General features: G+C 31.8%; 3 protein-coding genes across 6 annotated transcripts; 1 reads left to right on the forward strand and 2 right to left on the reverse strand.

Moving 5' to 3' along the window:
- Positions 1 to 777: 777 nt before the first annotated feature.
- On the reverse strand, positions 778 to 3,293 carry LOC122405297 (crossover junction endonuclease EME1). The gene is made up of 3 exons (XM_043409942.1): positions 1,165 to 3,293; positions 1,041 to 1,093; positions 778 to 888 (listed from the first exon to the last, which is right to left on the reverse strand). The coding sequence occupies exons 1-3, from the start codon at positions 2,414 to 2,416 to the stop codon at positions 778 to 780; spliced, it is 1,416 nt and encodes a 471-aa protein (XP_043265877.1). The 5' UTR covers positions 2,417 to 3,293.
- Positions 3,294 to 3,768: 475 nt separating this feature from the next.
- Positions 3,769 to 11,819, forward strand: LOC122405298 (catenin alpha). 3 transcript variants are annotated; one of them, XM_043409944.1, is made up of 10 exons: positions 3,769 to 4,027; positions 4,509 to 4,850; positions 4,934 to 5,666; positions 6,028 to 6,054; positions 6,861 to 7,094; positions 7,171 to 7,773; positions 7,855 to 8,532; positions 8,692 to 8,694; positions 8,789 to 8,963; positions 9,749 to 11,819. In XM_043409944.1, the coding sequence occupies exons 2-9, from the start codon at positions 4,534 to 4,536 to the stop codon at positions 8,951 to 8,953; spliced, it is 2,760 nt and encodes a 919-aa protein (XP_043265879.1). In that variant the 5' UTR covers positions 3,769 to 4,027; positions 4,509 to 4,533; the 3' UTR covers positions 8,954 to 8,963; positions 9,749 to 11,819. The 3 variants fall into 3 exon arrangements, with proteins under 3 accessions (XP_043265879.1, XP_043265880.1, XP_043265881.1); XM_043409945.1 differs by lacking the exon at positions 6,028 to 6,054 and having other exon boundaries at positions 8,789 to 11,819; XM_043409946.1 differs by lacking the exons at positions 6,028 to 6,054; positions 8,692 to 8,694 and having other exon boundaries at positions 8,789 to 11,819.
- A 777-nt stretch (positions 11,820 to 12,596) lies between these two features.
- On the reverse strand, positions 12,597 to 16,278 carry LOC122394844 (polyadenylate-binding protein-interacting protein 2). Of its 2 annotated transcripts, none has more exons than XM_043391990.1 (4): positions 16,188 to 16,278; positions 15,317 to 15,523; positions 15,023 to 15,211; positions 12,597 to 14,944 (listed from the first exon to the last, which is right to left on the reverse strand). In XM_043391990.1, exons 2-4 carry the CDS (start codon positions 15,485 to 15,487, stop codon positions 14,846 to 14,848), a joined length of 459 nt encoding a protein of 152 aa, XP_043247925.1. In that variant the 5' UTR covers positions 15,488 to 15,523; positions 16,188 to 16,278; the 3' UTR covers positions 12,597 to 14,845. The 2 variants fall into 2 exon arrangements, with proteins under 2 accessions (XP_043247925.1, XP_043247927.1); XM_043391992.1 differs by lacking the exon at positions 16,188 to 16,278 and adding an exon at positions 15,811 to 15,959.
- Between the last annotated feature and the right edge of the window lie 640 nt (positions 16,279 to 16,918).

Raw genomic sequence — 16,918 nt, forward strand, 5'->3', positions numbered from 1 at the left:
ATTGCTGAACTGATTTTATTTGTATAACAATTTTCAAAATTCTTTTCACGAAACGTATACATGAAAAATACGTGTAAAAAGTTCACGTGAGAATTTTACGTAATGTTAATTTATATATTAATAATTAGGTAGAAGACAATAGTGTTTTGTTTACATAGAACATCATTTAGGTTGTATCTGTTCATTTATATATTTTTTACTGTAAAATAGTAGGGAGAAGTTGCTAGAAAGCGACAAACGTCTTTTCATTTTATAACAACTTTTTAGGTATTTTACATTTAATAAATACTTAACCGTCTATCACAGAGAAGTATCCACTGTAAACAAATGTATTATATATACTTTTGGTATAGTAAAAAAGTTAAATTTCGTATTGTATGAGGTGTCAAGAAATATCTAGCGCAAAATTAGACTAATGTGGAAGATAGTATATTCATCCGTGTAACAATAAGATATATTTGTTTCTGCTAAACATTTGTGTGTTTCATTTAGTCAAATTATGCGCTAGATTTTTAGAACTAATTATGGAAAACAATGAAAGTTTTCATGTAGTCTTAATATCATTTCATGTATAACATATGGATATTAATAATTGCCTACTTTTTTTATGTTTGTGAAATACGCAGAAATTACATCAAATACATGAATTCATTATAACTTTTCCATTTGATTGCATAATTTATTAAGAAGGAAGAAGAAAGTAATAACAAAATATTGTCAGGCTTCTATAAAACTATTATTTATATTTTTATTGAAATTAATTACATAAATATACATTTAACTTAACACTTTTTCACCATCTTCGGACGTGAACATTATATACACTTTTTTACTCAATTCGGGACCAAGTTTACGCAATGTTGTAAGAGGCCCAGCTGCTCTTCGAACCTGTAAAACATTCGAAATATGTTTATGAAATGTAAGTAAAGTCTAGTAATAAGATAATTGATTTTTATTGTTTTAAAATTTTCTTTGCATTTAAAAATTAGTTATTATTGTGTAGGAAGTAGTACGAACAATAGCTGAAATTTATAATTTACCACAATGTCTTTCAACAAGTTCATTCCTTCCTGGTGTGTACAATTGTTGTATGCCTGGAGAAGAACAGAAAGGTTAACGCGAAAAGTTTGATTAAATTGTATTTAGAATATATATTAATACTTATTTCCATCAAATCCACAGGACACGGATATACAGCAGAAATTGCTTCTGCAATTTCAAGACTACTTAAATTAAATTGGCAAAGTTGTTGTTGCCACAGTCTTTTTAATCCGTTTCCATCTTTATCTACACGTACTGTATTCCTATTATCTCCCATCACATACCAATCAAATTTACTAGTTATATTTTTATTCGTCTCCAATTTATATGGTATTTCTGCTATAGCCTTTGTACATTGATATACCATCAGTGCTAAATCTTTAAAACTATTAAGCAATCTGCTGTTACACTTGGAAAGTATTTGTATTTCATTAAGGCACGTTTCAAGCTGCTGCCTCGATATTTCTGGAAAGCTTTGAAACTCGCAGTTATTTTTAGTATTAGTTTTCTGTGCTTTATTCTTTGTTCTATTTTTAACAGAATTTCTGGTTTGTTTTCTGGATGTAAAATAATCTTCTATACCAAATATTACTAAAATCATATTGTAATTTGGTATCGACGCCTTGATAGTGGAAATAGTTGCACAAAAGCTGCCATCTGCTACTTCCATTAACGCCTTGTCCCAGTTCCAAATTATCAGTATTTGATTAATTCTTTGAACATCTGTTTCTGTACATATTTTATTGGTATCGTCTACGTAACTGTTCTCGACAATTCTTTTCCACGTGATACTGTTTGGAATTAATTCTGCATTAATACTATATTGGATGTTAGCCTCGAGCAGCGTGCTTGTAATATTTTTAATAAAATCAAAATTTTCAATAGCTTCGTCAAGAACAACTTCCACGAATTTCATGCATTCGCCAGGTTTAATGTTTTTTAATTTTTTCGATGCAATTGCTTTGAGTGCCCTTTCTCTGATTAGTTGTTCCTGTCGTTTTAATTTTCCTTCGGTTAATTGACTTTTACTTTTCTTCGTTACAGTTTTAACAGCCTTTTGTTTCACTCTCTTTCTCTTCACGTCGTTCAAATTTTCTTCGGTATCGGATAAATCGGACGTGCTAGATTTTTTAGCATTATTCAATTTCGAATTCCCATTACTGGTAGAACTTTTATCAATATCATTTTGTAAATCAAACTCTTCATTTACATCAATATCATGATGGAAATGTACTTCGGGAAATTCAGCGTCGTCCGAATCGTTATCGGCAAGCAGCAATTTCTTTCTATTTTCCTTGTTAACGTTTTGTAATTCGTAATTTTTAATAGGCAAAACAGATTCCTCCGAATCGCTTAAAAGAATAACGTCTGTCATTGTGTTAAAATGCTTTGTCAAACGGTTTTTATGAATAAGAAATAAAATATTCGAGAACAAGAATACACTAATTACATAAATATTGTAAAACCATTTTATTCTTTTTATTTAATTGTACATAATTGGAAAATCAACGTCTATACACAAGTGTTCACCTCTCGCATTGTTTTCAAATTGTAGGACACTTTCGACAGAATGTAGTAAATTCGACTCATACCGAATACGCATCAAATGTAACAAGAATATAGTTTTTTCCGTTCATACAACGATATTAAAAGACTTTAAGTGTGTAATGTCAGAGCATTGCGAACTTGTATTGTTAAATACAACGTCATGGAAATTGAGGAACTGTTTTGGCGGGCACTTGCACACTGCAATGGCTGATGAGATAGGTTGGGTATTGAAAGTAAAAAAGTGTTAGTATTTATTTATTATATACGATTGATGTTCTATATAATTATTTCGCTGTCCCTTCCTGTTTAATCTCCTCCGTTGTATGAAGCGGTCTGTCATGGGATAATGAAAGTTTTACTTGCTTTTATTGAAAGCGATAATGCAGAGATTAAGCACAGTTAACCGCTTAAACCATGATTAATCATCTAACCCGGACAGTGTTTCCAGATGTGAAGCAACTTTTACGCATGCGCGTTTAAAGCAGCTACGTATATAGTCAGTATTATGGGCGTTAAACTCTTTCACGGTCTTCGACGAGTAATTAAACGGAATAAACTAAGTAAAACTGTCGTGTTACAATTGTAGTTACACGCGATAAATTTCGAATCGAGATCTCTTTTTAAAACAGCCGGGGAAAACATACGTTCCAATCATTCTCAATTCACTTTACAACAATTTTTAAATAATTTTTTACTATAGACGACGAGGGGTCGATACAATACTCTTTTTTACTCGAACAAGGTGTTTTACTAATGAAATATCCGATACGCATGCGCGAATATTGCATCACATCTGGGAACATTCTATCAGTATGGCTGGAATTCAGTCGTGGGTTAGGACTAGTGTCGACACAACTGACCAATGAGGTTCTAATCACGCAAGGCAATACTGTTTACATCCATTCGTCTTTCCATTGAACGGACAATAATAAACTTAAAGTAAAGAGGAACGATTCTCAGACGCGAAATAAAATAGTGTAATGCCTGAAGTGATATTCCAAACTATTTCGAAAATGCATAAATTCAAGTACAACAAATCCATTTCTCACGGAAGTAATTTTATACGTAACATACTTTGAAAGTTTTAAAAAGACATCCTTTGATTGGCTGTTGCATTTCATGCAAGCAATTGTGTATATACTCTATGAAGTATAGGCTATACCCTTCTGTAACCATCGCTTTAGCGTTCATGTTTCAAGCTTCGGGCGTAGACGGGTTTTGTTCGGTATCGTTAACTTTTTGACTCTGGCGGAACTAATGACGTCATGAATGAAGTATTGGTGACAAATGGATGATACATCGAAATGATACGGGATTGTGTATACGTTAAAGTTTAATTTCCAATGTGACTGATTTTGTAAAAAACATTATAAAGATAGTTGTGTGTGGGTTTTATTAAAGATTTCAGAGGTTCTAAGCCCATAGTCTTTTCATGAAGGTGAGAACTTGTTATTTCTTTTTGCCTTCTACACGAAATGTCAAAACTCTTAGTACGATAGGTGCGCTCTAACGCTTTACATAGGTATATCTTTTCTAAACATACATATCTCGCGAGATATCAAACACACGCCTTCCAGATTTTTTTTTTACGAGGAAAGATTGATATACGTGTGTTTCTATTTGAACTTTGTAAAAATTTAATTATTATAATCCTGTGTAATCATTATTATTTGCTGTATCAAATAAATCATCCGAGTGTAATGATAATTATCAAGAAATAGGAGAAAAGTATAATTGGGAATAATTAAGAACGAGTAAAATATACAAATATTGTTGCATATTTTTCCAATCAATTAATTCGCATCTTATTTGTTAAATTATCTGTATTACCCTATAAGTGCACAGGTAATTTCATTGATATTTAATACGTTTGTATGTTTTATGCGATAACTTACACGCATCGTTATTTTAATTTTTAGAAGTGATTTACTTAAAGCGATAAAGATGTCAGATCATTTTGGACCAATAACTTTGAAATGGGATCCCAAGAATTTGGAGATTCGTACCATGTCTGTAGAAAAGACCTTGGAACCCTTGGTTTTACAAGTAACTACGCTTGTGAATACAAAGGGTCCTAGTAAAAAGAAGAAAGGAAAATCTAAAAGAGCCAGTGCTCTGGTTGGAACTGTAGATAAAGCAGCTAATAATTTTATCGAAAAGGGTGAACAAATTGCTTACGAAAATCCTGACATTACCGGTGAAATGTTAAGTGCCGTGGAAGAAGTAAGGAAAACAGGCGCCGCAATGAGCATCGCTGCTAGGTATTGTTTGTTTCATTTTGGTACTTCTGTGTTGTAAAAAGGGTTCTTAATATATTCTTATATTATTATCATTATTTAAACAGGGAGTTCTCCGAAGATCCTTGTTCCTCTTTGAAAAGAGGCAACATGGTTCGCGCTGCAAGAAATTTGTTATCCGCGGTGACACGTTTACTTATTTTGGCAGACATGGTCGATGTGCATCTGTTGTTAAAGTCCTTGCACGTAGTGGAGGACGATCTACAGAAATTAAAGAACGCATCCTCGCAAGGAGAATTATTAGAAAACATCAAACAATTTGGAAGAAATGCGTCAGAACTTATGAATCAAGCTGCAAAGCGTCAACAAGAATTGAAAGATCCCCAATTAAGAGATGATTTAGCAGCGGCGAGAGCCGTTCTCAAAAAGCACTCCACTATGCTTCTTACTGCTTCTAAAGTTTATGTTCGTCATCCCGAGCTAGCCGCGGCAAAAGCGAATCGCGATTACGTTTTGAAACAAGTCTGCGAAGCTGTGAATACTATTAATGACGTTGCGCAAGGAAAAACTCCAGTCGATAGTCAACATCCTTACGAAGGGCCTGGTGAATTAGCCGCTGCTTTAGACGATTTTGACGAAAGAATGGTAATGTCCCCGCTTGCATACAATGAAGTACGTACAAGACCTAGTCTGGAGGAAAGACTGGAAAGCATTATTAGCGGCGCCGCGCTGATGGCAGATTCTTCTTGTACTCGAGATGAACGTCGGGAACGCATTGTTGCCGAATGTAATGCAGTTAGACAAGCGCTTCAAGATTTGCTTAGCGAATACATGAACAATGTAAGTATTTGGCAAACTTCTATTCGTGATTCGAAACACAATTGCTTTATATGTGTAAAACTATCTACATGCACAATGAAGTAAAATGTAAAACTTATGTCTGAAAAAATTCAAGTAATATCTGTGACGTAGGAAAATTTAATTACTTTCATTTTTCTGTAATTTATATTAATTTCTGTTTCACTCTCTACCAATAGCGATCGGAATATCAAAATACAATATACTTTACAGTTACATAAGTTCTTACAAATATATTTAAAACACACAAATAATTATATTATCATTTAATGTAATCGATTGATTTATGCATTCCTTCATATGTTTATTCTACTCATTTGTTTTTTTATTTTAATGACTGCAGTTACAGCTCGCTCGGGGTGGGAAAAGGGTAAATATGAAATCTTTGTGTTCTCGCACCGTTCTTGCATACAATTTACAAATCAAGCGAGATGTTATAATTGCTGATCACTGTACTAGTCCTTATATATATTATCGATATTTTATCTTATAACAAACACTAATCAAATATTTCGTAATAACCGAGTGTTTATAAATTTTATAATTTTTCTTTAACTCGCACTACTGTACATATTATATTATTCCACAATATGTAATATAGTTACCGATTAATGGAAATGAAAAGGTATATAGTGTAGATAAATAGTGCATATCACAAATGTAATTGTAAATTTGCTGAACTTAGAAGAGCTATAGATAAACTATTTCGATCAAAGTAAATGTGTAGTTTAAATTGAGTTTAATCGATCATAAATTTCACGCATATTTATTTCTTCCCAATGTAAAGATGTTATTTTGTAGTGCAGAAAGTCCTATTTGTTTGATTTTACACTTTCTTGTTTGTTTACGTTTGCCTGTGTACATAGCTTTTTCTCAATAATTTAATATTATCCAAATTAAAACTCTCCTCTCATTAAACAAATACAAACGCTATGTTTACAATTAATACTTTAATTTTTAAAACATATTAAACATGTAAATTCAATAAGTAAAGCATTTTTCGCACAATAATATAAAATTGGCCTTCCTAGTTAATTGTTTACCATTTTAATAATCATTAAACTTCAAATATTTTGCACTCTAATACAATTAGTTAAGAGATAGTATAGATCTTATTCGATTACTTATAATATCGTCGATTCCTATATTTCATTTGAGATATTGTAATTTTAACAGATAGGAGTGAAGGAACAATCAGAAGGTTTGGAAAGAGCAATCGATCATATGTGCAGAAAAACACGCGATCTTCGCAGACAATTACGAAAAGCAGTAGTAGATCATGTGTCCGATAGTTTTCTGGAAACAAGCGTACCTTTGTTGGTTCTTATCGAGGCCGCGAGGAATGGTCGTGACAAAGAAGTTGAAGAGTACGCGCTTGTTTTTACAGAGCATGCAAACAAGCTAGTCGAGGTGAATTTATTAAATATTTATTTGATCAATTTACTATAATTGGCACAATTTAATAACGTTGCATTCATTTAATCAGGTTGCTAATTTGGTGTGCAGTATGTCAGGAAACGAAGATGGCGTAAAAATGGTTCGTTACGCGGCGGCTCAAATTGGAAACTTATGCCCGCAAGTAATTAACGCGGCACGCGTGCTGGCAGCTCGCAATCGATCCAAAGTAGCCTTAGATAATATGGAAGTATTTCGACAAGCATGGGAGAACCAAGTTAGAGTATTAACGGAAGCTGTCGACGATATTACCACTATCGACGATTTCTTAGCAGTGTCCGAGAATCATATCTTGGAAGACGTGAATAAATGTGTACTGGCATTGCAAGAAGGCGATGCCGACACGTTAGACAGAACCGCGGGTGCAATCCGAGGACGATCAGCCAGAGTGTGTAACGTTGTTCAAGCAGAAATGGATAATTATGAACCTTGTATCTATACGAAGCGAGTTTTAGAAGCTGTGAAAGTTTTAAGGGAACAAGTAATGCCGAAGTTTGCACAGAGAGTAGAAGTCGCGGTAGATGCTTTGGGTAGTAACCCTCCTAAAGATGTGGATGAGAATGATTTTATAGATGCTTCGAGATTAGTTTACGACGGAGTTCGTGAGATTAGACGCGCTGTACTGATGAATAGAGTAAGATGATTTGAAATCGTAGGCCTTTGCACTCCCGTTTGTTACACCGTTTTCATTTCTTTTTTCCAAAATTTATTTTAGGCGGACGAAGACTTGGACCCGGAAGACGTTGAGCTCGACGAGCATTACACGTTGGAAACTCGTAGCAAGTCGAGTGCTCAGACGGGCGAGCATGGGGTTGACGAGTATCCAGAGATCAGTGGTATCACAACAGCTCGCGAAGCCATGCGTAAGATGCCGGAGGAGGATAAACAAAAGATTTTACAACAAGTGGAGTACTTTAAGAGCGAGAAACTGAAATTCGACAAAGAGGTTGCCAAATGGGACGATGCGGGAAATGACATTATCGTTCTTGCGAAGCATATGTGTATGATCATGATGGAAATGACTGATTTCACTAGAGGTCGCGGACCTTTGAAGACAACTATGGATGTCATTAACGCAGCGAAGAAAATTTCTGAAGCTGGAACCAAGTTAGATAAATTAACTAGGCAAATTGCGGATCAATGCCCGGAAAGTTCTACCAAGAAAGATCTTCTGGCGTATTTGCAACGCATAGCATTGTACTGCCATCAAATGAATATTACGAGTAAAGTTAAAGCGGATGTACAAAATATTAGCGGAGAGTTGATAGTGTCTGGACTTGACAGTGCAACTTCTCTCATTCAGGCAGCTAAGAACTTAATGAACGCTGTTGTCCTTACCGTAAAAGCTTCGTATGTTGCGTCAACAAAGTATACTCGACAATCTACGGTAACTGTAAGTATTGTTAATGTTTTTTAATTATTTACGTCAAGTTTATACGTAACATGTAGTCTAGGGCATATAATATCTAATATAGTGTATGTGTTAATGTGTAATTACGTAACTAACATTAATGATAAAACTGTTTTACTAACAAACTACTGGATCGTGCAGTATGTAAGTATTTATATAATTGTGCTGTAGCTGTTGGCTGTACCTTCTGCTACTTTTTACTTGTGAAACATTATGATGTTTTCATTTGTTTAATTAGTCTCCAATCGTTGTGTGGAAGATGAAAGCACCGGAAAAGAAGCCATTGGTACGCCCTGAGAGACCAGAAGAAGTTAGGGCAAAAGTACGCAAGGGCTCCCAGAAAAAAGTGCAGAATCCAATACATGCACTATCCGAATTTCAGAGTCCTACAGAAAGTGTTTAAACTTTTATGTGTAAGTAATTTAATGAAAATGAAACCTAGTATACAGCATCACCTTTGGAAAGTCAAACGAGCAAGATGTTTTATTTTCTATCATATACAATATTCAAATACTATCTGTATTCACTACTAATTCAGTGTCTACCGTGAAATATAGAACGTAATAATCGCTCTTTCTGCAAAACTATATCTTTAAAAAGAACGAAAATAAGTGTTTTGTATCGATTGCTGCATATTTTCAATATCATCTGTGTAGAGTCATATTATAGTGTACTGATATTTATAATAATTGTTGCTAACATAACAACAGAACGATTTAAATATTAACATGCAAAGATTAATTTCGTGTTTACGATTGTGATAAAAAGAAAGGGGAAATGTTTATAATAACATCATTTGAAAATAAAATATCTTGCGTGAGAGAAATGTTCATATACTTTGTAATTATTGATTTATAGATGTTCGAAAAGCAAAAAAAAGACACCGTACGATCGTATCAATTTTCGGACGACATTTAATTAGATATCAAAGAATGACTTCTTTTTCTAGGGTATATGTAAAATTTAGATTTCAATTATATACAAATAAGTGACTAAATGTCGATTATATTTCATAGAATATAAGAACGATCTACATTTTAAAGATGTATCATTTGATAACGCATGTTGATTATAACATTTTAATCGTTAAGAGGTACCATACGTATATTATTTAAGTAAATTATACTTTACTTAAATGAAATTTACAATTTTTTATTAATCGTGAATATCGGTAATCGAATATATTTTTTGCAAACAGTATCTACAGTGCAAGAAGTGTGACCACAATACTTAATTATATAACAAAATCTACACTAACAGTTAAGTATTTAAGGAATGCCAATTTTCTCTCATTTTTATGTGTATATTTAATATGCAGATATCAATGTTTAATTATACACGGAAATTTATTATGGAACTTTATGAAGAGAATATCGAACGATGAGTGGTGCATGTATACGTACATATACGTGCGCAACAGCTTATCAAAGGCCTTATATTTTTTACGTTGTATTATTATTATACAAGATTGTTAGAATACTGCACGCATAATTAAAATGAAATTGGGACGAAAGATCTTTCATTTCCGCTCTAACAAGGTACGCTTATAATGGTACCGTAAAAAATGTAAAACTTTTTAGTTCGAATCTGAGGCATCGCTTTGAAGTTTGACCAGTTGGGTTCTGTTTCCACAAGGTGATTCTACTGCTGGAAGCCCTTAAAGCAGCCGACTCCCACGACAATATCCCTTGATCGGTCTTTGATGTCGCTACAATGTTCCAGAAGCTACGACCTGCCTAACGAAACATTATGGCGACATCAAAGGCTGTCGCCGCGATGTTGGTTGCTTTCAGCGGAAGAATCTGTATAATTGCCTCGCATATGCTCGAGCTGAAGAAGTGGCGAGGATATTTTGACTAAAATTGGATGGAAGTGTATTCTTAGTTTGTCCCGTTTTGCATTCAATATTTAATCATTGCATTTAATAATTTTACAGTCAACACACTTTCTTATACATATCCAGAAAAAAATGTCTCCGATTGATAACATAAAAACGTGTACTTTTGAAATGTTTGTTGATTTTTGCACGCGTCGGGTCGTCAGGTCGATCGAAGTAATTTTAACGTAATCTTAGGCCTTGAACTTTTGCTAATACGTTATATTAATATCAGTTTTTTTTATTGTAACGTATTGTTTGACAATAATATCGCTGCATATTTTTGTTATGCTTTTACATAAAGTCTGCTAAAGTTAATAACGTCAATATTCTTCCAAACTAATAATTACATTGACGATTTAAATTGAAAACTATAAAAGTCTATTTAAACCCATTTGTATAAATATGTTCATATAAAAAGTACATTATTTCTTATACAAGTTTTTACCCATACTTTGGCTGTATACATTTATTTCGTATAAATGATCTACTCGACGCTCATACAATCATGTTGCCATCGAAAATATTCGACGTGGTTAAAAAGGCATATTTCTCTTGAAATTCATGAAGCTGTTAACAAAGACAAAAATAAATCTTTTTTCTTTTTAGTAGACCAAAACTACTGCTCGGGGGCCCCCCTTCCCCAGCTATACTACTGCCTACTTGTTGCCCTAATTAGATTTTCCAACACTCTCGATTATGCGACTAACCCTAATCTTTATTAGGTCGGATAATTGAGAGACTACTTTATATAAAATTTTAATGTCATCCATTGTGTTTATGATTTGGTAAAGGACACAATTTTGGCAACCAAACAAATTCTATTGATTTTCATTATCAAGACTTACAGGAAAGCAATAAGGCATAATACAGTATTGCATTGGAATAAAGAGACTGCAGATCGAAGTATTTAATAATTGTATATAAGTAAATATAATTACACATTTTCGGAGAAATCTTGTTTACAATGATTTTATAATACGTATAATCAGTAAGAAATAATTGTAAAAAAACTGATACCAATTTCATACTTTATACGATCGAGTAAAATACTACGTTATTTATAATTGTGCGTAATTGATATTCAAATGAATTTGCGTTTAATGCAACTACGAGTATTTGCTCTAATGAATATTACATTTTCCAAAACAAATTCCTATAATGCCAAAAGTGTATTTATATACATTTCGATATTTTATAAAATTTATTTAGAAATTTATTTAGTAATGTATGACTATAAAATAGTATGTTTTATTTGTATTATGTAGCTGTTGTAATAGGTGTCGGTTGATAGAGTACATTAATTTGTTTGCAGGAAGTGAGAAATAATAAAGTTTCACATTTTGTAGATCGTCGATATATAATATGCATTGGTATCAATTTTTTACTGTTGTACGACAAATACTAATTTATATAGAAGTAATTGTAAAATTAAATTGTAGTTACTGATATGCTGCCAAATATAAGGTGATGCTTTTAACAAATTCTCTTTTTTACCATTATCGTTTTTTAATTACTATATGCATAATTAAATCATATGTAACTTTGAAAGTTCTAATTCTTAGTACTATGGATTAAGAGGGCAGGACATATTAAAAAATTCAAATACAATACACAGACTTGTATTTTATATATTTCATTTACATACTAAATGATACAGAAATAATGATACGATACGGGAAAATCGCAAATGCAAATATTTAATGGCAATGGTGTATGATATAGTAATTCAAACTCGCTTATAAAATATAATTATTTCTAATTCATTACGCATAGCTCTTGCAAATGGTAATTACAAAAGACAAATTTCATGATTACTTAAAAAAGATTATTCACTGTTCGGATTACATTCCTTTTCTTTTTTTTTTTTGCATTTTAAATTTTGTACTTTTTTATCTTTCAACGCAAAGTCGAAAAAAGTATATGTACCGCAAAATCGCACAAACGATCTAGTAAAAGTAGAACGTAATATTTTACGCTTGTTGATCTGAATATTATAAATTATTTTTTATCGCTACAATTAACAAATTTTTTTCATATAATTCTCATAGTATTGTTTTTTTTTTTTATTATACATAATATACGAGACAATTGCAGTTGCTTAATTTTTAAAACCTAAATATTATCTTGTCATTATTAATATTATTACATACTAAATAAATACAGGTACCATTAAAATAACTCATAAAAAAAAAAAATTGATACTTATTTTTCAGATATTTAAAAGTTTGAGAAAATTCGAGTATATGGGAACTGAAAAATATTATGCAACAAAGCATTATGTACTAGTTACATTGTAACTAAACAAATCACTATTTTCTTCTACTACTATAAAAACAGCTTTCGCTGTAATACATGACATGCTTTAAAAATATTAATAATATGATTTAAATATTGCATGCCATTTGAATTGACACCGATTCAATGACTACAAGATACATGTTAATATAACTATTAGTATATGCTCGGTATTTGGACTTTTTTTTTTTTTATGATTTTATTGCAAAGAATAAAAGCATACAAACTAAAATAGCTGTTTTCGATTAGTATATTATGTCACTCTATCAATATTATATAACAAATTAAATTTACACCAGATCCTGATTAACAAGAGTTTTAAATCTAGAAAACAGTCTCTCCATACTAAGTTGAATTTGAAAATTGAGAAAAATTGCTTAAATTTATTGTTAGTTGTTTCACATAACCGATGCACTATTGAATTTGAATCGTTCTTAAATAAATCTATAAATATCTGTAACATATTTCGTTACAAGCTACATATACAATTCTTTTTTTTTTTTTTTCCTTTTTCTTTTTCTTTTTTCCATTGTTGCATGGAATCACAAATGGTAAGAGATATATGAAAAGAAATTCAAAAGCAAGATAACACGAAGCGTTATGAAATTAATAAGGTGCCCTAACTGTGAGTAATATATTTCATAAATCTATTTAATTTGCTTTATAATCACAGTTCCTGCATTCATACTAAAGTATGTTGTGACTAAAATAATACAGATTTACCACATGTAATCTTACAAAATCCTGACAGTATGTATGTCTATCACAATGCAAAAAATGTTAATTAAATTTGTACATAAGTATGTGTTTCCAAATAGTACATATAATACAAGTGGTGAATATTGTGTTTAAATCGTTATTAGGCTACAATTTTATATTACACAGGTTTCCATTGCCACTTCGTTCTTAAATATTGTTTAGATGATTAGATTATTTTTATATTCAATTTTGAATTGTCAAACTCGAGATATATTCACCACTTATAGTATTTAAATATTACATCTCATGTACATATTCTAATTAGTTTTGAAGTACTGTTTTATAGAAATTTTATTATTTAATTAAAGTAAATAAGCAATATGACTACTCTGAACGTTACTAAAGAGAGCCATAGAAACAGTCCTTCACAGCCTGTGTAAGACTTTCATTTGAGATCTTTAAGTCTTTCAGATGTATGCTGACAGAGGACCAGAATTATGACATAGGTTTTCCCATTTTAAACGGAGTAAACTGATAATAAAAAATCATTGTTAAAAGTTTTACCACACGATTGAAATATATTAAGTATGTTTTAGCAACAAAATATGCATTGGACGCGGTACATTTTTCAATGCAACATTTCATTTACATCAGTCTAAACGACCTCAGTATATTGTTCTTAGTTTGTCAGTAACACTACAGAAGATGTATACCAGTATAAAATAAGTGTTATAAAAGGAACTCTTATAGAAGCGTTTCATCTAGAAACGCATACTACATTATAAAACCTTTCAGATCTTAATAAAAGAAGCATTCTGAAAGAATTAAAAAAAAAGATATGCTCATCTTGGATGCAATAATTAATCGTCAGGTGTACATATGTACAACACAATTAATGGAAAAGTGAGTGTGATGTATCAGAATTAACTAAAGATTCCAAACTCTATCAGTACACGACTTTCATTTATACGCTGCCTCAATTTGTAACAACTTACACGAGATAAAAGTAGCAAAAAAACATCTAATTTTGAAAATAATTGTCCCCGATTAAACAAGAAATATAGATTGCAAATTTCTGTAACAAGTGATTTATGTGTATATCATTATCGATTATATTGACAAAAAATATATATATGTAAAATTAAATGTTTATAATATGCAATATCTTCTGCCTATAAAAATTTGAATAGCATTTTTTTTTTTCAATTTATGGTTATGCAACTGATTTCATTAATCTTGAATATCTTATAACAGCATTACATATTATCCACTTTGACGTTCGTTATATCTTTGTACGTTTAGTCACAGTCATTTAACTCTTAATATGATTCAGTTAATACAACTGTGTTATCGAGGGTGGTAAATATTAGCCATACAACATAGCCCATTTTTATTAACTTTAAAGAAAGGAATGTATGGCTTCTATGATGATTCGGCAGTAACTTCTGGCGGTGTACTTACAGACGTTACCGCTGACTTAAATGCTGGTACAAATTCAGCTGCATTTGGATTTAATGTACTCTGAAAATTTATGTTGCCTTAATAAGATTAACCATATACTCTACGGCGTAATGTAAATGCGCATTATTCGGATTGTACCTGTTTAGCAAGGTCATTGTGCATTTTTAAGTTACTAAGTTGTTGAGAAAGTTCAGCACCATTTTCCGGCATGCTTGTAGCAGTAGACCAAGCAACAGAATTTGTATTTCTTTCGTGCTGCCTTTCGTCTTCCCACATTGCCTTTAAACATTCCTCTGTCAATTCTTCCTCCATTAACTGCTGTATCACCTATAATGTTTTTACAATACTGTTGTTTTATAAATAGTATTCCATAAGAAAAAATTACTCCGCTCCAATTGTGTTAGTAAATCAGGAAAATAGCCGTTACTGAACCTCTTTATCAAATTCTTCTTCATTTTCCATCCATAAATACTCAGAAAAATCACTATCCTCTGTTCTTTGCACATCGATTTCAGATTCAAAGCTATTGTCCATATAAGAGATAATGTCTGTTTCATGTCCGTACTCATTTCCAGAGCCACTGTTTGGAATCTTCATTTTCATTCCAACAAAGTATTTAGCAGTACAGCGAGTTAGTATCTATAAAAAAAAATTGTTCATTCTTTAATTTACAATAAATTTTCTATGTGCTTGGATATTTTATTTTATACAAAGAAATACAACGTATTTTGTTACATGTTAATTTTGGATAATGGTATTAAAAAGCAGTTTACAGATGACGAAAAATACTGACTATGAATTGAACAGTCTATATCGTTCGTAAAATTAAAATGCGTATTCGATCAACAAAACAGCGATTCGATGACTCGATAAAATATATTGCGATTTAAAGTTAGAAAGGAAAAAAGTGTTTAAGAAAATGCAACCTTGAACTCTTTTTGCGTCTGCGAGGCTCACAAACGAAACGTTTAAATATGCAATTGCTTCGTTTACACATATGGTAGCATCGACCGTGAAATTACATTTTCCGTTGTAAAAACGGATCGATTCCAGCGTTTACCATTAATTTATCATCGAATGCGAGACCGACTGAAAATTTTGAATCGTAGTATTTATCGCATCGTAGCAAACGGATACGAGAAAATATCGCTTGACAGATCTGTTACAGGGCAACCATTTTTAACTGTCTACTTTGTAGTAACGACAAAGCAATATTTATTAATCTTTATTCATAATTACGTCGCGCATCTATTGTTATTACCGTCGATGATAATCCTCTACTAAACGCGAAGTGTAAACATACCTTTTAACGGTGCGTCTCTGGACGATTTGCGATAGAAAACACGATTTACGCAGTTCATGGGTGAAATACGTGTCGTGCAACACAAATTAACCCTTGAAGTAATGCTGGGACGGTGCTGCCACCATGTACAAAAAGAGCAATGCACTCCGTGCTCCAAAAGTTGATAGATATTGATTTTGATCTGAACATTGCAATTATTAAATAATAAGTAAGTAGTAAAACTCTGTGTTTTCAAGTATTTTTAAAGTAATTTTCGAGTACGCGAACGATTAATAGATGAACGTTCAAATACAAGTATATTTCATTACGTTGCGAACAAAATGTCAAGCAACACGATGTACTACGGCATAGAGCAAATATTCTTATAAAATGTCTAAATGATTATACAATTTACCAGCAACAATGATTTGTACAGTAAATTTTTTTATAATAAATAAACTATGAACATCGAGACACGTCAGTAAGTATGAAGTTAAGATATGTTGTTAAAAAAAACGATGCGAACATACACTCATATGTATGAGGAAATAAGTAATGCGTATATGCATACGTATATTTAAAATAGGTAGAAAAACAATAACAGATAAAATGACATTCATGAAAGACAATAAAAAAAATAGTAAACACTTCTTCGTTTCAATATATCTCGAACATATCTACTTTTCCCAAACTGTATCGTTTTTGAAACAAAACATACATCTGAGTGCAAGATATTTATAATTCGATACAAT

This window comes from Colletes gigas, unplaced genomic scaffold, assembly GCF_013123115.1.
Source record: "Colletes gigas isolate AHSC1104 unplaced genomic scaffold, ASM1312311v1 Colletes_gigas_Sc00004, whole genome shotgun sequence".
Lineage (NCBI taxonomy): Eukaryota > Metazoa > Arthropoda > Insecta > Hymenoptera > Colletidae > Colletes > Colletes gigas.